This window comes from Heptranchias perlo, chromosome 33 (assembly GCF_035084215.1).
Source record: "Heptranchias perlo isolate sHepPer1 chromosome 33, sHepPer1.hap1, whole genome shotgun sequence".
Taxonomy (NCBI): Eukaryota; Metazoa; Chordata; class Chondrichthyes; order Hexanchiformes; family Hexanchidae; genus Heptranchias; species Heptranchias perlo.
Genome location: NC_090357.1, coordinates 9252320 through 9273410, shown reverse-complemented (window position 1 = coordinate 9273410; position 21091 = coordinate 9252320). Strand labels below are relative to the sequence as shown.

The window sequence follows — 21091 nt, the reverse complement described above, 5'->3', positions numbered from 1 at the left end:
CGGACATCGTCAAGCTTTGCTACAGTGCCCTCCAGAGTCGACTAGCCCGCCAACACTATCTAGAGTGGTTACTTGGGCAAAGTACTGGAAGCCTGCCGGCATCCATGGAGCCATACCTCAGAATAAACCAGCACCTTCAGGAGGAGAGAATATTGGCGGGAGAATGTCGACATCAGTTTAATGAGTGAATTTGTATTTGGAACAAGAAGACTGTGCTTGAAAACAGATACTTTCCTGATGATCCAGATTAACAGACAGGATCTGGGAACTTTTTACTGAGGCCTGGAGGTGACTCGTTACTATGCTGGCCCGTCTGTATATTACTCTGACTGTAATGGAGCTGGAGAGAGGCTGGAACACTTCACCATCAATAAAAGTGTCTGAAATGTTAAAGGCACGGCTGAACCGGAAACATTTATCAATAGTGTTAAAAATTATTGCAATATATATTTTTTTACTGTTGTTTAGTATAATAAATCTGGTCTCCTTTTGAGTCACAGTGTTGGGTTTAGCATTCAGAATGCCTTCATCCCACCACTCTGTGACACAGTGTGGCAGTGCACCAGCTCACTGCACCAACGCATATGACTATCCACAGTATCAGCATTGTATGGCAGGCCACTGGCCCAACGGCACTGAAAAATCTTGATGGTGCTGTGGTGAAGACTCTGGCACTCTGCTTCCTGTTTCTTCCGCTTGCCTATTATCATCATTGTCATCATCGTTCCCATCAATGATAGCCTCAGATGAGACACACCACCCCAGAATGTTGCACAGGTTCGCCTCCAATTCTATCCATTGTGAGAAGGACGGCCAAAAGTTAACTATTTCTTTCAAAGGTTATCTGAGGAGTCGTGCCCTTGTATTACAGTCAGTTGCATTACAAGTGGCTCATGCTCTCTAACCAATCATGGATGGGGGGTGCTTTTCCTCCCCTCAATTTGTTGGTATCATCATTCCTCATCTCGCCTCTGGTTCTTTTGCCAATTGCCTTAAATCTGTGTCCACTTGTTACCGACCATCTTGCCACCGGAAAAAGTTTCTCCTTATTTACTCTTGTCAAAACCCTTCATGATTTTGAACATCTCTATTAAATCTCCCTTTAACCTTCTTTGCTCTTAGGAGAACAACCCCAGCTTCTCTAGATTCGCCACATAACTCAGATATGCTGATAGAGTGAGATGAAGTAAGGTGGGAAGAGGCTAGTGTGGAGCATAAACACCGGCATAGATAAGTTGGACCAAATGGCCTGTTTCTGTGCTGTACATTCTATGTAAACATAGTGGTTGTTATGTAGGCAAATGCGACAGCCTATGTTTGCTATTTCCAGTGAAAGCATAGAAGTATTCTAAAAGTTTGAACTTGTAATTATATAGTGCCTTATCATGCCCTTGGGATGTCCCAAAGCACTTTCCTGTTGTTACGTAGACAAATGCAGCAGCCAATTTGCTCACAGCAAGACCCCACAAACAGCAAAGGAATGAACGTCCCATATTACTGATAAAATGTTGCAGCAGGACAATGAACGAGCTTGCCCATCACTTTGGGCAACGTGTACCATCTGGCACCATTGTTAATGAGAAACCTGATCACCACTAAGCCAGCTGGCAAGCAACAGAAAGCAAATGTTACTGTCCATCCATGCCAAGTGGAGTTAAATTGCAACCCTAAGATGAACATCTCTGCAAGATTTCAGCTGGCCTGCTAGAGGAGTGATGAATACATTATTGATGTGTATTTTTTTAAATGAAGGTAAGGTTACTTTTTTGACCATTTCAGGACTACAGAACACCCTTGACATCCAAATGGGAAGATTAAATGTTTGTATTGGCTGAGCTGTATGAAGTGTCCTAGTATGTTCTGTAGTATTTCTTCAGTGGTTTTCCAGTGTGTTGCTTAAGGAATAAAATAAGGGAGAAAATGTTTATACATAAGTATAGGATTCCATCTACAAATAAAATCCTACTTTACTTAAATAATTCCAGTTTGCAACAGTCTACATCTTTGCTTCCATGACAGCATATCCTTCTTTAGAACCCCTCCCAGTCCACTGATAATGCTGTCTTTTGTTCTGTTCTCCCATCGAGTGGAGAAACGTGTGCTGGTCTATAAGAGCAGGGCAGAGGTTGTGAAACCAGCAGGTTGCCACTTGGTATTCCCCCAACTCCATGCATTGGGTCCCACTATGCTGTGCCATCATGCCCTATAAATAGAAATTAACCCCTAGAAAAGGCAATGTGCATGTGTAGGCAGCATAAAGAATTTTCTTGGGGAGGAGGTGTGCAGAGAACCCAACCACCGCATCCCCTCCCACCCACCCTACCCCCACCCACTCAGGCTACTGCCAGTTAATACAGGTATGTAAATCATTAGTGCCATGGGACAAACTCCAAAGGGGGGGTTGGATTGCTATGATGCTGATTTGGTACAATGAATTCAGCCAATTTGTAGAGGAAAACAGCGGCCAAAATGAAGTAGAGGTCAGGATGAATTGTTCTCAGTTGATCCCTATAAAACCAGCACATAACAGCAAGTTGGACTTGTCTTTCTGTATCCTATCTGGATCTCTTGGCAGCTCTCTACAGGGGCATTGCTATATTGTGGTAACATTTTTTAATGAATTAATCATAAGACCATAAGAGATAGGAGCAGGAGTAGGCCATTCGGCCCCTCCAGCCTGCTCCGCCATTTAATGAGATCATGGCTGATCTGATTTTTACCTCAATTCCACTTTCCCGCCTTTTCCCCATATCCTTTGACTCCCTTGCTGATCAAAAATTTGTCTAACTCAGCCTTGAATGTATTCAATGACTCAGCCTCCACAGCTTTTTGGGATAAAGAATTCCCAAGATTCACGACCCTCTGGGAGAAGAAATTCCTCCTCATTTCCATCTTAAATAGGCGACCCCTTATTCTGAGACTATGCCCCCTTTTGCATTTCAAAATTAATCCAGCATGTCTGTCCCCATGGCTCATCATGTAAAGGCACCGTTCAGCCCAAGGAGATCCTAGGCTCAGTCCCAGATCTATGTTAAGTTCATCAGTCTTGGTAGCCATGGAGGAACTATGATTGGCCTCAGTGCCCATTCCTCCCCAGCTAGACAGTAAAAGAAAATCAGCCAGGGCTCCTGCCCTTGATCACTATCACCAGTAATCCCTACTGGAAGGTGGATGCTGTATGAGGGCAGGATTAAGGCTCGGTTTTAACATCTCTGTGGTTTTAACCAGCTGACACTCACTGTCCAGGCTCACAGATGAACAGTGAGATGCCAGAGGGCTGTCAGCAGCCATTAAGTTGCACCCAGCATGAATTAGTTCTTTCAAGCTAGAACAAGCAAGTCCACTGATGACTGATTGGTAACGGTACCACCCAGTATGGTACTGAGCTATGCAGACCAGAAAGTCCCAGGTTTGATTCCTGGTCTGTGCTGAATTACCTTAAATCAGCTCAACCAACAGTTGTGTTAGGCAGGAAGAGAAAAAGAGATCAGCCAGGGTTCCTACTCCTGACGGTAATCCAGTGACCCCGTGCTGGAAAGTACGCAGGTGAGCTCAGCTGTGATGCCCTCCATGATGAATAGCTTAACACTCTTTCTTGGCTCAAATATGAAGAGTGGCCTCTTGGGTGATGGCTACCTGTGATTGTGGAACTGTGCACCAGTTACGGCACAGCGCTTTCAGGAGAGTTGAGGAAATACGAGAGAAAACTCAAAGCAGGACAAGAAATACGAGCATTTACTCCACCTCACTTTATAAAACAGTCACGCAGTGCTATTGCTCAAAACACTACAGCCTTTATTCTCAATTCAATCAAACTGGGGATTTGGACCAATACATGAACTGTATTCAGTTAGATCCTTTGAAGTATTTAAATTATCCTTTGGTTAACAGTACAAAGATTGCTTATCAAACTACCATATCTCAGCAGCATCTTCTCCAGTGGTCTAGGCCAGAAGTATGCCGAATAATTCAAAAATGTCACTCTAATTATTCCACAATCGTACGAAAACTTGCTCTTGAGGTACTGAAGACTTCTGACTCTCTCCTTTCGAGTAACAGACAAAAAAAAGGCAGCATCACACAATTATAATACAGTTCTTAATTGTAACAATAACGCATTATTTTCTTCACAAGGTCCGTAAGATGTATTACATTTCTTTATTGTAGAAACAAAACACTATCGTTTAATTACCAAATTGTAAAAAAAGCAGCTTTTACATACATCAACAGCATATAGAACTAGTGCATTTCTGAAGCATCAACTATTTAACAGAATGCATCCTATGTACCACACATATTGCACTTATCTCCGTGTATACTTTTACCCCTTATACATCGCACCAAAGTCTCTTCAAAGTATATAATTGTATTAAAAGATTACAAAGGTAAAAATACACTTTTTTTTACATCAAATTCAGAAATTGGACAGAAGACCTTTTTGTTTTACAAAAACAGAAGTTTAAAATGAAATCAAAGCCACCACAGGGAAAGATTATTACACCCAGTTTGTGTGGTCACATTATTATTAATAGGTGAGAAACAAAGAAAGATGGTAGTTTGTGGATGAATTCATGGTCTGGCTCATTCTGGTCCTGAAGTGTAGCTTTAGATTGTTAGTTTGTGGGTGAATTCATGGACTGGCTCATTCTGGTCCTGAAGAGCAGCTCTGTTCACACCAACATCCCTTTTGTTATTTGGCAGCTTAAACACAAGCAAAGGGGGTGCAACTGGACACGGTCAAGGACACAGAACAGGCGGATTGGCATTTGCCGACATGCTCGATATTCAGTTCTATTGAAGTCAGCGGAACGGTGTATCGGCAGGGCCTATAACAGGCGGCCGATGCCATTCCGTCCATTTTTTTGCGCCCTCTCCCAGCTCCAATTTCACCCCATAGTGTTTCACCATTCTCATTTAGATCAGAGTCTCTCATTGTTTCACAGACAATGCCAGCTCACACTTATTAGTGTAAATAGTTTCTTAAATGAATATACAAAGATCACGTGCAAGCTCCTCCATCGGCCTAATTGGGTAAAGGCATTGTCCATTGCAGCACTAAACCATACGTGACCCAACGATTCCTGCCTCGATCCCCACATCAGTCTGGATAGGAGCTGGAATGCTACAGTTGACCTCCAGATCTCTGGATGCGGGGGGGGGGGGGGGGGGGGGGGAGTATCAGACTGGGTTCTCACTCTTGCCTGCTATCCAATGTGTTGGTGTGGACACCGGGTGAGATTAGCATTGGGCTCAGCTGTAGCCTGCCGACACACATTGCCTGGGCCTGTATATGAAGAATGTGACTTGTCTGAGGAACCAGCCAATTCCTGTGGAATGGAACTCACTGGATTCTGCCCCTTGAGGAGAAATTGTCAGAAAAAAGATTACGCACACACATAGCATGTGTATCTTCTGCTCAGCCTGGTATGCGCAGTTTTGAACATGGGGCTCTCTCTTATATGGAACAGTGAGGGAATAGTGAACTGGTGCTACAATGGGACAGATTGCAGGTTTACACTCAAGGGCAATGAGTGTCCATTGAGAGGGAAGGCAAGAGAAAGCATCCACATTCCTCAGGGTGCAGCTCGACACCCCCTAAACCTGGCTCCAGTGATGTATGAAGTGAGGCCAGGGGCTGGTATCCAGTCTGAAACTGGGCAATGGTGCACGAACACCAGGGTAGTGTAACAAGTAACATTACAGGGGAGAAAATGATCACCAAAAAAAAAGTGTAGAATAATTCACTTACAACATCAGCACAGCTTCCTTAGCTCAAATTATCAGGTTTGGGGTGGGGGGAGGCTTAATAAAGCCTAGAAACTAATGTGTTTATATCAAATGCCTCAATTTTAACAGAAATAACATTTGTATTAAAACAGTGGATGGAGGAAACTCATTCTAATGTTAAGCATTTGTACAGTAATATTGCTTAGTAGAATTTCCAGGCTCAGTTTTTCTTTTAAAAAAAAGTGAAAATCAAAAGAGGCACGTTAAATTGAAGCCCTTAGTGTAAATTATATGAACCGTAATTTTCTTTTAAACATATCTTAAAGGTACGATTTAAACCTCCATTTATCAGGCAGTGGCAAGGGGCTGGAGAATGGGAACTGGCTTTAGTTTGTACCTAGAACTTCCTGATGTAAATTCACAGCCTCAGCTGGGCCATCCTGGGGAGGGACTGCACGGAAGAAAAGTTCTCCCTTTAAGGAGGGAGAAGATTGTCAATCGACACCACTCTCGCACAATACTGACCATAGAGCAGCATTGCTACAGGCCCTGGAAGAGCCATCGTTCACTCCTCTGGTTGTGAAAGGGTAGATGTCTTGCATGCATCAGGGAGAGTCCCAAAGGAGGATAGAAAAATACATGTTTTAAAATTAACCTTGCCTAAATAAAACGTGCGTGCCAAGTTTCATCTGGACATGAAATGTGACTGGGGGAAAGATTAATACTTTGTACATTTTGCCCCTTAGATGAGCACTACCATGGACCTGCACTGGAGCTGGGCACTGCCATGGAAGTGGGCACTGCCATAGAACTACTATGGCATTGGGCACTGCCATAGAACCGCACTGGTGATGGAACTGCACTGGCGTGGGGCACCACAGAGGCAAACGGTCCCTCATTCACCTGGGGGAGTGAGTGAGCGCGAGTGAAAATGGGTCATGAAAAACAGAGCAACAAAAAAAAAAGAGGCAGCAAATGCAGGACAATGCCTTTGGGTGTGTGTTACAACATTTACAGAAGTACTCATTTTATTTTTGGCCATGGCCCTGCTTTGTGGCGAAGTTGGAAACTTGGCAGAGTTGGCACTGCTGCTGCTCTTGACCATCTGACTCGCTGCAACATCAGAAACAAAATACAATCGCAGCACATGCCATGTGATACACACCAGAGTTATGCATCGTTTATTGTGCTTTACCAAGCCTTCTGCCTGGTGAGGCAGGCTCAAAGATCTTGCATTTAACACGGGGGTGGGGGTGGGGGGGGAAATGTTGAGGTACAATTTTCTACACAACAATTTCAACATTGTTAACTGTTCATGGTGAAGTACTGATCTGCTGATCCAACACCAACTATCAATGATGGACTGGCAGCTTTGAGGGCCTGTGGGATCAAGAAGTTCCTTTTTACTGTTTGCCATTTTAGGCCCATCTACCCAGATCAGTGCTTCACCTTCAATCCCTGACTGTATAATAATTCAACAATGAGGAAAAGAAAAGGTCAAATTATTCCAAGTACACAAAACATCCATCACGGTACATGTACGTCACAATCGTCATTTCAAAATATTTAATAAATATTGCTTTTTACTCTTTACATATAGATCGACTTAAAAAGGAACACAGAGCAAAACATTGGCCTGAGCTCCACATAGTGGAACCAGAAGTATTTACTCTGAAGCGACTTTGGTTAAGTTGTCAGTATAAATGGGGCATTGTTTTTTTTCAAACTGTTTTCCAGAAATGTGTTTTTTTTTTCTTAAATTAAAAGAAGCAAAAAGGCACAGCACTATCACACTTCACGCAACAGTTTTTGTTTCAAAAGCTTATTTCTCGTATAACTTCTAAAACCCTAGGTAAAGTGTACAAGGCTTTTAATAAACAACCAGCAACTCATATCTGAAATTCAAAATTACAATGAATTATTCCTTGAAAAGCCAACACTGAACGAGCACTAACACATTAATCACCGCCTCCAGAAACCAGGGGTGTGCACAGATGAAATGCCTCTGTAGGAGGCACTTTTAAAAAAAATTATAGTTTTTAAAAAAATTTCCAGATCATGTCCTTCCGAGTGCTAAATGTAACCTAGCAACATCCTCTGGTGTGAAATGCAAGTGTCAAAGCATTCTTTTCACCAATCTGGATGTTCACAATGTCCAAAGATAAGCAAGATCCATTATTCTTCTCCCTGGGTGGAGGCGGGGGGGGGGGTCTCAACTTAAAACATTACATTCCCCGGTCAGTTGTAGTTGATGGCATCGGCCAGGGATTGCGAGAGGTGGGTGTGCAGTGGACTAATGAAAACTTTTAATTTGGATGGTAACACCATTTTCATGAATTTCAACGTTCTTCAACTCCAGTTTTTCTGTTGATATATTGCTGCGTTGTCAGAAACAATATACTCTATTCTGCTTCTGTCCCCTTCCTATTTAGTGTTGCGTGCTTATTGTCTGGTACCATCTTTAGGAAAGTGCATTTGCTCCTTTGGAGTTGCCTCTCCTGCCCCTTTCATTCTTCTCAGCATCTATGCACGAGGGCCAACAGCACCACACGACAGCTGCATCAACTTATGAGATCCGGCCTGCGCCTATTCTATGTCGTTGATTTTTATTTTTCCCGCTAGGCTTTAAGAAGGGAAACGAGTCATCAATTTTAGTGTTTTCTTGAAATATACAAACTAAATTGACTTCCTTTTTTTTTCTCTTCCCTTCATCCCTTCTTTCTCGGTGAAGTAACACTGAAAAGATAAAATGACTGAAGTCAGTTCACAAGGACATAGCCTCCGTGTTGGGTATCAACTGTCTCCATCATCTCACAGTCAAAGAGTCCCGGCAGTTCAGGAATGGTTATGTTCTTGTAGGTCGTCGGTGAGTCAGAAGCAAGACTGCTCGTCTGACTATCAGACAAAGCCAAGGCAGCCTGTGGGGTTTGGTTGAGAGCATACGGACAGTGTTCTGGGTAGCTGGGCTCTGGAGGTGTGGCTCCTACTATATCACAAGGGTGGTAAGGATACTGCAAGATTTGTTGCTGCTGCTCCAGGTGAACTTGGGACTGAAGTGGAGGTTGGGATGGCTGCTGAACAGGCGCCATTTGTTGCAGTGATAGTTGAAGCTTGTAGTGCTGGCTGAGGAATGGGTCACACTGCATCTGTTCTGAGGGCTCCAGCACTGGGCTTAGAGGTTGGGCCATGCTGAATTGCTGCTGCTGTGCTTCGGGATGAGGTATGGGCATCTGTTGGGTTCGCTGCGAGTACGAACCTTCTGCAATTTGCATCTGGTTGAAATAAGCCTGGAGCTGAGATTGTTTCTGAAGAAACAGACGTTTCTGCTGTAACCTGAAACGGAAGATTACAAGTTCAGAATTAAGCTACAGTTCATGAGGCAAACATAAGACAAGTTTTAGCAGTGCTGCCCGTTAACAATCTCATCAGATGGCATGCTCTGAGGGCCCTGGTTTTACTCTGTGCACATTAGGAGGTTTTCACAGCTTTCCAAACAAGATGATTGAACGAAACACTTTACATTTGGGCGATGAGTATGAACTTTTCACACAGTCCCCAAGGACCGCCCCCTGCTTTGGCATGGGATGCTTCTTTGAATTGTAATGTTACTGGTTCTCACCTGTGTTCCTGTAGTTGCTGCTCAAGACTTCTGGGTGTTTCCTTGCAATACATTGGACAGCTGTTTTGTGCTTTATTCAATAAGCTTGGGTTCTGTAAAACGAAGCAAGACAACAACTTGCATTTATATGGCGCCTTTAATGTAGTAAAACACCCCAAGGGGCTTCACTGGAGCGATATCAGACAAAATCTGACACCAAGCCACATAAGAAGATATTTAGGTCAAAGAGGTAGACTTTAAAGGAGCGTCTTAAAGAAGTAGAGAAAGGTGGAGAAGCAGAAAGATTTAGGGAGGGAGTTCCAGAGCTTAGGGCCTAGGTGACTGAAGGCACGGCCGCCAATGGTGGGGCGAAGGAAATCGGGGATGCGCAAAAGGCCAGAGTTGGAGAGGTGAGGGTTGTCGGAGGTTAGAGATAGGGAGGGGCGAGGCCATGGAGGGATTTGAACACAGGGATGGGAATTTTAAATTACATCATCAGAGGTTCCAGACTACTGTCACGTCACAAACATTTACAAAGAGATAGTTCTAAATTAAAAGAATATTCCAGTACGAGACTCGATGGACCGTGTTTTTTTTTGGTTTTTCTTTTAAAAGTTCCAACTCACAAGAGACCTTCTGGGCATTCCAGGAACAGATGCCACGTTTCCACACCCCTGCCTCAGAAACACCGAGAACACAGTGGGCTCAATTAAGGGCAGACGACACCCTATGGTGAGTTAAACCATTTTTAAAAAAGTTGAATATGCAGAGTTTATTTCAAAACTCTCAAGTATAGGAAGGAACATAGAAACAGGAGTAGGCCATTCAGCCCCTCGAGCCTGTTCCACCATTCAATTCGATCATGGCTGATCTGTATCTTAGCTCCATTTACTCGCCTTGGTTCTGTAACCCTTAATACCCTTACCTAACAAAAATACACACAATGGAGTGATTATTTCTGGAATACTCTTAATATTTTGAATAAGTGCACAATAAATAAAAGTCAGACATCATTTTTCTACCTATATCAAAATTATAGTCACTCTTTTCAAATGTATTTAAAAAAAAATTAAATATAAAAGGTTACAGATCTTTTTGCCATGTTTATAGGCAAAACGACACTATAACGTTCTGGGCCTTGCTCTACATGGTTCAAATTAAATATCCCTAATACTTCTGCCAACATGCACTGTAGACTGTAATCCCACACTCGCTGTGCTTCCACAGCTAATTCAGAGAAAGAGTCAGTAGAAGTTCCTCTCATGAGCTTCTGGTTAGTACGATTTGTTGTTTCTGTTTGGTTGGCAGGGGAGGGGGATGGTGAGAGCAGGGAGCGAGGGACAGTTCACTCCAATCTGACAATGAGCTTCTGATTGTGGTTTGCTGTTTAATCTGCAATGTACAGGGCTCCCTTGTGCTGATGTTATCAGGAGCCAACATCTGCATTCTTACAAAACACAGCCTTTTCAGTCCCGAGACCCAGTTTTCTTGCCCAATACCCAGATTTGGATCAAAAGGACACAATCACTGGGGGGATGTGTGCTTTAAAAGTGAGAATGGAATGAAGCCTAACGAACAAAAAAGGTTTGAAAGTTAAAAAGGTTTATTATTGCTCAGGAATGCTCAAAGGCTGACAAACAGCCATTGTCCCAGGCCCCAGCTGTTGCTCCTACGTCATATCACTTTGTGAATTGCAATGCTGGATACACAGAAGCACAAATTTAAGGCTTGTCGGCTGTTATTGCAGTGGATTATAAGACTGTTTCTGTGAATTTCGAACAGAGATCATTTTATATTGACCTCAGCATCCACCTTGTGTTCAATTTTTTTTTAACATTTAAGAGCCCTATTTAACTCTGCCCGCCTGGCACAAACAAAGCAGGTGGGCAGCTGAAACGGTCCAAGCGACTTACCTGCACCGATCCCGCTGCCTTCCTGTGGGTTGCGATCTTAATCTGCTCTTCTGAACAGGAAACAGGAATACAGCACAGTCCTCCTTTAAATATGCAAATGGAGCTCCGATGATGTCATAGGGGCCCCGACTGCAATTTTAACCGGAGGCCTGAGAGGGGAAATCCCCGTTGGGTCTTTTGGGTCCCCGGTGGTGATACCCTGCTGCCCGGTCAGTCGCCGCTTCCAACCGGGTTCGGGCAGGAGACTGATGGGGCCTCAGGCTGTGGAGGGCCAGACCGCTTGCCATCCACCTCAGTCCCCCACCCCCACGACTCCGTTCCTCCCTCCCCCCTCCACGACTCAGTCTCCCCAGTCCACCCTCCCCCCCACCAACAAATCCGTCCCCCCTGTCCCCACGACTCAGTTCCCCCCCAACCAAGGTAAAACTGGCCCTTTAATGTCTGTCTTCCACGATTATCCTGTTGACCCAAAGGTCGGGCAGGGTCACTGCCTGCTCTAATGCCCCTGCCAATTCTGATCAAACTGAATGTTAAACGTGTTTGTGGGATTGTCCCAGTTTGCTTTAGTTTCAGGAGGCGGGGGGATGGGTGCCTCGTCCCTGTGGCTCCTCCCCCCTCCCTGTGTGGAGACGTCGTGTAGGCAGTCCCAACACCCAGATTTGGATCAGCGAGTCACACTTACTGGGGGAGATGTGCCTTAAAAAGGTGAGACTGCAACGAACCTTGAAGAACAAGCCCATTAGAGATTGGAATCTGCTTGTGTGAGGAATCACAGGCATGAAACAATATCCCAGCATTTTGGGGGACAGCTCATTATAGTGTTTGAGAGTTGCTGACAGACACATATTGCTTCACAGAATTCTAATGCATGATCAAAATTGAATGGACTTTTGGCACAGCTCCAAGGTATCACGTTTGGAATGTAGCATTGAGAAGTAACGGCCACCACCTTCAAAAGATTCACTGACTATTACTTGTTTCTAAAAAGAAAATGCATCCAAAAACGTTTATTCCACCGAGGGGCAAAAATAATCTTTTACCAGATTTTGCTTTTTCTAAATAAAAAATGGGTTGCCTTGTAATTAAAATTCTAGAGATAAAATTCTGTACCGGCAATCGGTGCTGCAAATAATGTGTTTCTAGGCTCTGTCGTCGCGAGAGCAAGTGTGGATGGACTCCGTTAGGGAATAATGCTACATTTTCTTGCTGCTGAGAAGCTTCGTTCTAAAAAAGACACAGTACTGACATTAATTTTTTTTTCACAATCTGGTTAATAATGCACCATTTAATTTGCAGTTATTCCATTGCATGGATGAGATTACTTCAATCAAAAGTATAAGATGATGGTTTAATGGACACGTGGTGTCTAGGCTGACAACAACAACAACAACAACAACAACTCACAAAGTTTCTGTGACATAGAAGAAAGGTCTCAGTGCACTTCACAGAGGAGAAAGTGGATGCCCAAGGACTTCATGTGAGGTTTGTGAGAGGAGATCAAATGCCTAGTCGAAGACATGGGTATGGAGAAGGCTTTTAAAGGCAGGGAGAGAGGTAGAGGTGCACAGGGTTCGGTGGAGAGTTCTGGTCAGTATGGCTGAAAGCTCTGCCATAGAAAGTGGAGCAAGGGGAGTGGGGGGTAAAGCACAGGAGGTCACTACACCTAAATAATTCAAAACCCCCCTGCTCACTTTTCTAGAAGGCCATGCGGAGAAACTAACAATTGTACCACATGTGATGACCTCTCTATGAAGTATCTCTTCCCTGTTTTGGGGAGAAGCCCGCACAAGTGAGAGCAGGCAACACCATGAGAATGTTCCACAGTGATGGGACTGGAATCATTTCCCTATTGGGTTTGTTCCTGCTTGAAATCTTTATCAGACCTTTTATTAATTAAGTAACTGCTATAAACACACCATGAGGAGGAGTCGTGGGATTATCTTATTGAAACATAAAAGATTCTGAGGGGACTCGATAGGGTAGATGCTGAGAGGATGTTGCCCCTCATGGGGGAATCTAAAACTAGGGGGCATAGTCTCAGAACAAGGGGTCGCCCGTTTAAGACGGAAATGAGGAGGAATTTCTTCTCCCAGAGGGTCGTGAATCTTTGGAATTCTTTACCCCAAAAAGCTGTGGAGGCTGAGTCATTGAATACATTCAAGGCTGAGTTAGACAAATTTTTGATCAGCAAGGGAGTCAAAGGATATGGGGAAAAGACGGGAAAGTGGAGTTGAGGTAAAAATCAGATCAGCCATGATCTCATTAAATGGCGGAGCAGGCTGGAGGGGCCGAATGGCCTACTCCTGCTCCTATCTCTTATGGCCTTATGGGATTGGACCATATCCCACTCGTGGCCGCTCATGAGTTATTTAGGCCAGCCCAGTCATTGGAAACATATCAAATCCCACATCTCCTTATGCTGTGTCCTTTAATAGCCATAATACACAGGTAGAAAAGTTTACCTGATGGTGGTTGGTGAGGAAGCCTTGTACATGCGGTGCTAGTAATGCATCAGGGTCCTCATCAGAGCCCATCTGTTCATACAACATCTGTACCTTGTTGAGCTCCAGAATTCCTTTGGTTCTGGCTAGATTCTGAAGATGCTGGCGGAAGGCTACGATACCTAATCGAAGAAATGGAAGACAATTGGAGTCCTCTACACAGGTTACTCACATCTAAAAAATATGCCGAGAGGGGGATAGCAAGATGTAGAAGGTACAATGGAAGTTCTCTTCAAATTCTAAAAAGGAAAATGGCTACACCATTTAACGAGGAATCTTTTATCTTGTCCCCAAGGTTCCCTCTCTTCTGTGGTTGTTCAGAATCTGTGAGGAATCACCAAGTACAGGCCGGGCACTTTGCCCCAGAAGGAGGGAGTGTCAACCTAGTTTCATGTACTACAGTGAGGCTTCACCCCATGACCTGTCCACATAAAAAGGGGTCTTTGTTACAGAAACAGCCAAGAGCGTAATCCGTTGAGCGTAAAAAACAGGTGAAGAGATGGGTTGCCTCATGAAGAGAAGAAGAAGATAATACAATAGAATCTGTATGAAAGAAATAATTTTACCATTCAACAAGCTATCATTGTTTTTAAACCAGAGATACGATCACATACAAATTGTATTGCTGACAGTACCTGTGCTAGAGTTATCACTGGGGAACGAGGAGTGAGCAATCGTACACATTTAAGCACAGAAGGCGGCCCATAGTGACTGCGCTGGTACCAGCTCCATACTGTCTACTCTAGTTAATTTTTCCTGTACCCTTTAATATTTTTATTCAAGTGTTTATCGAGTGAATGTTGCGATCGACTTGGCTTGTGGTAACTTGCGATCGACTTGGCTTGTGGTAATGTATGCCGTATCCTAGTAACCTTTTGTGGGCAAAAATTTCTTCCAGCAGCCCCCTTTCTGCTTCCGGTACTAATTTATGCCCCCTCACTATTGATTCACTGACCAGTGGAAATAACCTTTCACTATTTACCCTGTCAAACCCTTCCCCAATTTTGTACACTTCTATCACATCTCTCCTGAACCTTCTCTGCTCCATTCAACATGATGTGGAGATGCCGGTGATGGACTGGGGTTGACAATTGTAAACAATTTTACAACACCAAGTTATAGTCCAACAATTTTATTTGAAATTCACAAGCTTTCGGAGGCTTCCTCCTTCCTCAGGTGAATGTTTCCACAACATTCACCTGAGGAAGGAGGAAGCCTCCGAAAGCTTGTGAATTTCAAATAAAATTGTTGGACTATAACTTGGTGTTGTAAAATTGTTTACAACATTCAACATAGGCCTAGTTTTTCAAGTCTGGTCCCTTCGTTCTTTGTATTATCCGAGTGAATCCACTTTGCACCTTTTCCGTGGCCATATAACGGGGTATCTTAACCTGCAAACCACTCCAACTCCAATACCTTGTGCAGATTCTTCATCTCTTCCCTGCTTCTGTATAGGATCAAAAATAGGGAAGCAGATTCAAAACCAATTTAAACAGACACGCCTGTAATTTGCACAGGGAAACATGCTCGATACAGGCCGTGGTAAGTGCACACGGTGTAAGTGGTGGGGACTGCATTCGAAGAAACTAGGTGGAATACAAAAAAAAGATTAATCCTGAGCACTATTTCAAGCTAAACCATGACTCGCACACAGTGATCGAAACCAGCAATGGTCTTTCGGGGAGGGTAGTGGGAGGCTCTAGGATCATTCGGGCGGCAGTTAGATGCAGTTTCTATGGCAGGATAAGCAATATGGGCTGGATGCTCCTTTGTCTGTGCTGATATTTAGGAGTCTCTTCTCACTGCAAATGAGTGAGGCTCAATGGGTCAGTCTATCACCACGATATCGCGCGAGGGAGCTTTATGGTGCAGTTGTGTATTCACGCATTATTGTTACAACACTCACACACATATTCAGAAGATAACAGAAGCATGGTAGGGAGTCACCTTGTGTCAAAGATGTATCAGAGGCTCTGCGACCTTCCCGGAAGCTGACTGGCGACCGGTTGTGCACCTCGCGTTTTTGCGACGTCAGCGCCTCCATCGCCGGGTTGGGTGGCCTGATGCCAATCAGCGGTGGGGTCATTCGTGCCATAGGTTGGTTGGCGAGTACAACCTCCTTCAAGGAGGGTGTGTCCTCTAGAATACGGAGCTCACCGTGCATCAATCCCATGTCGTATTCTGAATCGACGCTTCCTAAGGATGGGTTGTTTCCTACAGTGAACAGCTTCCCTGTATTGGGGCAAAATATAGTGGTTCGTACAAGAAAAGAGCATCAGACCAATCAAATCCAGTCAACGGTGCAGCCCCATTCTCTGTTGGCTCATCCAAAGGTTCATATAAATGCATAATTGAAGAATAACAGTGCAAAACAGCTCTTAATTTCACTGAACAGTAAGGCCCAGATTTTCCGAGCACTTACCGCCTGTTTTCTGCAGTTAGGAACATAGGAACAGGAGTAGGCCATTCAGCCCCTCGTGCCTGCTCCGCCATTTGATAAGATCATGGCTGATCTGTGATCTAACTCCATATACCTGCCTTTGGCCCATATCCCTTAATACCTTTGGTTGCCAAAAAGCTATCTATCTCAGATTTAAATTTAGCAATTGAGCTAGTATCAATTGCCATTTGCGGAAGAGAGTTCCAAACTTCTACCACCCTTTGTGTGTAGAAATGTTTTCTAACCTCGCTCCTGAAAGGTCTGGCTCTAATTTTTAGACTGTGCCCCCTACTCCTAGAATCCCCAACCAGCGGAAATAGTTTCTCTCTATCCACCCTATCTGTTCCCCTGGGCAACTGTGGGAAATGCCTCCCCTGCCATTATCCTGTTGGATATGCCCGCTGAAATGTTAATGATGGGAATAAGTCACCCAACACATTTACTGTCATGAATTCCTTAGCAACACTGCCTATGAGGAATTGCTGCTGCATTTCTGGGATCCAATGGTGCAGATCTACTGGGGTAAGGGTGTAGGGCGACAGGTGGCTGCTAAGGCTGACCGATTGGCATACGCAGGCCTCACTCTCAATCAGGGAGGCCTCAAGAATGGAAAAGGAAATATTCACATTGGGGGAAATAGGGGGTGCTCTTGTTGTCTCTGGGTTAAGACGCAATGGTGATCTGATGGAGCTATTGTCCAACTGGTCAACTGCATTGCTCCTGGTGTTAAATCCTAGTCTCTGTATCAATAAAAAATTAAATGGGAGAAATGAAACAAATAGACCAGGAAGGTTCCATACTTGATCCCAGATCTGTGCTTATCGCAGCTGGGAGAGTCTGGAATGGAATAGAATTATACAGCACAGAAGGAGGCCATTTAGCCCATCGTGCCAGTCCGGCTATTTGGAAGAACTAGCCAATTAGTTCCAGTCCCCTGCTCTTTCCCCATAGCCCTGCAAATTTTTCCTTTTCAAGCATATATCCAATTCCCTTTGGAAAGTTACCATTGAATCTGCTTCCTCCCCCCTTTCAGGCACTGCATTCCGGATCATAACAAGTCACTGCATTAAAAGGATGTCTCACCTCCCCTCTGGTTCCTTTGCCAATTACCTTAAATCTGAGTCAGTAGGGGTGCTCCAGTTTGACAGTGTCCCTGAACTAGGGTGAGGGCAAAACAAAATTCGACCAAGGTTCCCATCCTTGATCAGTGTCATGGCATGGGTGTCAAGTCAAACAGGATTGGGCTCGACTGTGTTGCTCTTCATGGTGGAATAGCCTGCTAACATTCACTCTCTAGGCTCACACTTGTAGAATAGGCAAAATACTGGAGGGATTTAGCCATTCTTGGAACTGTACCCCAGACAGAGTGAACCCCTTAAGCAGACGATGGGATAAAACTGGGGGGAAAAAAAAGCCCTTCCTACCTGTGCTTGGCATCACCATTGGCTGGTTGGTCACTTCAGTGAGAGTGTGCCGCCTCTGGCCACAACGCATTGCCTGAAACGATGCGTACACTTGGGCAGGGTCCTCTTCACAGTCATCCTCAGTCTCTATCCCCTCATCAATGGAGGTCTCCATCATGTTGCTAGGAGAAGAGGGGCATCCCTTCCTTGCTATTACAGGAGGTAGAGGATCCAGGAGACAACCATTTACCTGTGAAATTTGGTCAAAGGATTAGTCATTGTACCCAACATCTTCTGATAGCACTTAGACATTGCCCTGTCTGCTGTTTTAATGGAGGCTTTAATCACGGGTTAATAGCACCTTTGCAAGAGTGGCAAATGAATGCCAAACAAACGCACTAACTATTCCCCCCACCCCCCAACTTTATTGCCAGTAGGGAATTCTACTCTTATGTGTGCAACTTTCACTTTTAAATAACCTGCCGATACATTATGTTGCATCGCAGAATGTTCTCAGTTCAGGATCCACATGTGCCAGTCATTCCCCTCAAACCTTGGCTCTTCTCCTATTGCACCCGCAAGTAGAAACACATCAAGAAACTACAGAAACAACCCGCAGTTGCAACAGGTTAGTAAATATGTAAAGGAGAAATATGGAGAAACACAATCCTGTACAAGGAAGAACGCAGGAATGAAAAGTAATGAAAGTTGGGGCGGGGGGGTAAGAATGAGTCATTGTAAAATTCCGAATGTTCATAGACATAATGTTCAGACATTTTCAGAATGAACAGGGAAATATTCTGGCACTAATGTGCTCAATCGGAAGATTCTAGAAATACCAAGGGCGTTTCCTCCATTTTGATGTCTCAGTTTAGCAGTGAGTGGTGAGTCTGAGACACTTCCTCCCAAGAAGCAACTTAGGTTGTTCACAATTTATGACATTGTGCAGATTCTTGTTCTTTGACACGTGTGCGCTCTCTCTCTCTCTCTCTCCCTCCCATTTCCAGGCCCAGAGACATCCTCATATGATGACATTTGAAGTAACTTCTGTTGGTTAATTCCTTGTGATGCAGCCTAACTTCAAAACGCTTGTCAAAACTCTTAACAGCTTCCAGATGATTCCCTTTCTGAAGTGTGCATTTCAGAGGACGGAGGTCCCCTCTGCAAGAGGCTCCATGAAATCGGAAACAGGAATTTTATTATTGTCAGAAGTTAGGGTGGAAATTGTTAGGAAGGTGCCACTTTTTTTGCTGGACAGGTTTTCAAACAGATCAAATGTACAACTCGATCCCTGATCTGTACTGACTTAGTGGAACTCAGCTGGTGTAGCAGTAGGCAGCCTACAATTGGCCTCATTAGCCCAGGGCTAGAGGGGCAACAAATCAGCCAGGATTGCGCCTCCAGACTGCAATCCAACGATTGCTTCTGGAATACACTTGTGCAGATGTTGAGGGAGGTCAAATTTGGTCTTGGTATTACTTATAATAATTTCAGCCATGAATTAGTGGCAGCACTCCTGACCTTGAGTCAGGAGGTTGTAGGTTCAAGTCCTACTCCAGAGACTTGAGCACAAAAATCTAGGCCGACACTTCTGTGCAGTACTGAGGGTGTGCTGCACTGTCGGAGGTGCCGTCTTTCGGATGAGACGTTAAACCGAGGCCCCGTCTGCCCTCTCGGGACCCTGGGGTACGGTCCCTGGCACTGGGAAAGGAGCATCAGCTCCAGGTGGCGATTGTGGGGGGGCTGGAGATTGGGGCAGGGGAAGACCAAGAGGCTTCCTTGAGGGGTCTGGGGGGAGCACTCCCGCTCCTCCTGACACACGAGTGCTAAAACAGCCACTTACCTTGGGGAAGCGGCAGCTCCCACCTCGGATCAGCTGCCGGGAATTCCAATGCTTGGGCCTCCCCCTCTCTTGCTATTAAATTTAAGTCGTGGGGCCAATGTTAACAGGCCACGACTTTGGTATGTTAATTAGGCCCCCGCCTGCCTTTTGCGGGAGCCTCATCCATGACCTGATTTCTGCACTTCAAATTTATAGGGGCAGGTTGCCCGATCCCAACCCTCTCCCGCCCGTGGGGGAAGGGGGTTAAAATCGAGGCCATTAACTCAAGAAAATGTGGGTCTATGGTTCTGCCGCCATCTGAACTGCAGGTGCGCCAAATGTAGAGGTGCCTTAAACTAAGGGGCACCACTGGCCCTGACCACTCCCACGTAGCAGATGTCTTCTCTCACCCACCTTCGTCACTGAGTGGGACATCAGCTAAAGGAAGGTGAGGGAAAAATGTTTTTGCTTCCAAATTTCTTCAGCCAGTCCCCACTTCAGCGGCTGAGATAGGGAGGAGGAGGAGGAAACACTACACAAGGTCAGTCAGGAAAGGTTCCTTTCTTCACAGGTCACTTTCCCAATCCTGCACTAAACCAGGCATTCTCACTTCATCTGGGAGTTCCAGCCCCCAATCTAATATTAAGTGTCAGAGATCAGGAGTTAATCCGGCATACTCATATTCTATTTACATTACATAACCTGTCAACTAATCCATGGTCTTCCCTAGACCGATCTCCAGGGTGTTTTGTAAATTTATATAATTTCTTCCTTTCTTATAAATTCTTCTAACAGTCTGGACCTTCTACTGTGTAAAACTGCCATGTTATTGCCCTTTACATTTTTCCACATTTTCATCAATAAAACGCCCACGTGCCTTATTCACAAATACTGCCAAGTGTGAGAGTTATTTTATTGTGAGAGTTATTTTATTGTTCAATGCGTTTTGACAACTGGACTCAGTTAGGTGCAAAGAGAGTGCATGTCAGAATTAGGGGTCGTCCGTTTAAGATGGAAATGAGGAGGAATTTCTTCTCCCAGAGGGTCGTGAAACTTTGGAACTCTTTACCCCAAAAAGCTGTGGAGGCTGAGTCATTGAATACATTCAAGGCTGAGTTAGAAACATTTTTGATCAGCAAGGGAGTCAAAGGATATGGGGAAAAGGCAGGAAAGTGGAGTTGAGGTAAAAATCAGATCAGCCATGATCTCATTAAATGGTGGAGCAGGCTCGAGGGGCCGAATGGCCTATTCCTGCTCCTATCTCTTATGGTCAGAGATAGAGCTACAATATTGCAGTAACTATTCTCCAACCACATTCCCCTCGAGCGTGGCGCCACACCGAAAGTGCGGAATTTTTCTTATGATTCGCACCCAAAGCACAAACCCTCCCCCAGAAAAGAAATTCATTTGGATATGGGCCACATTCCCAAATTAAGCTGTGTTCTTTTGCTTTTGAAAGCCCGACCTATATGTGAGTTAATTCATTAGGTAAGGCACTGCACCACTAACCTGAATTTTGAGAACAGTATACGGTTTTAAACTCTGCCCATCCTAAACCCCCGCTTGTTAAACAGACCTCTACATCACTTGGTAACACAGGAAGAATCTAGTTCAAATGCCAAAGTCCGCTGTTAATGACAGACACGCTGATCCTAGATCGCCTCCATTTGTCATCATCAAATTAAGT

At 44.5% G+C, this 21091-nt stretch overlaps 1 protein-coding gene across 2 annotated transcripts in view; it reads right to left on the bottom strand.

Moving 5' to 3' along the window:
* Positions 1 to 3748: 3748 nt before the first annotated feature.
* LOC137301464 (serine/threonine-protein kinase SIK2-like) overlaps positions 3749 to 21091 on the bottom strand; it is a 116616-nt gene continuing 99273 nt past the window's right edge. The window contains exons 10-15 of one of the 2 annotated variants that reach the window (XM_067970969.1): positions 17604 to 17832; positions 15687 to 15971; positions 13701 to 13861; positions 12349 to 12462; positions 9347 to 9438; positions 3749 to 9060 (exon numbers count right to left, since the gene is read on the bottom strand). In XM_067970969.1, coding sequence (XP_067827070.1) covers positions 8487 to 9060; positions 9347 to 9438; positions 12349 to 12462; positions 13701 to 13861; positions 15687 to 15971; positions 17604 to 17832 — 1455 coding nt within the window. In that variant the 3' untranslated portion in view covers positions 3749 to 8486. The remainder of the gene's footprint in view (positions 9061 to 9346; positions 9439 to 12348; positions 12463 to 13700; positions 13862 to 15686; positions 15972 to 17603; positions 17833 to 21091) is intronic. The other variant, XM_067970970.1, reaches the window with a different exon arrangement.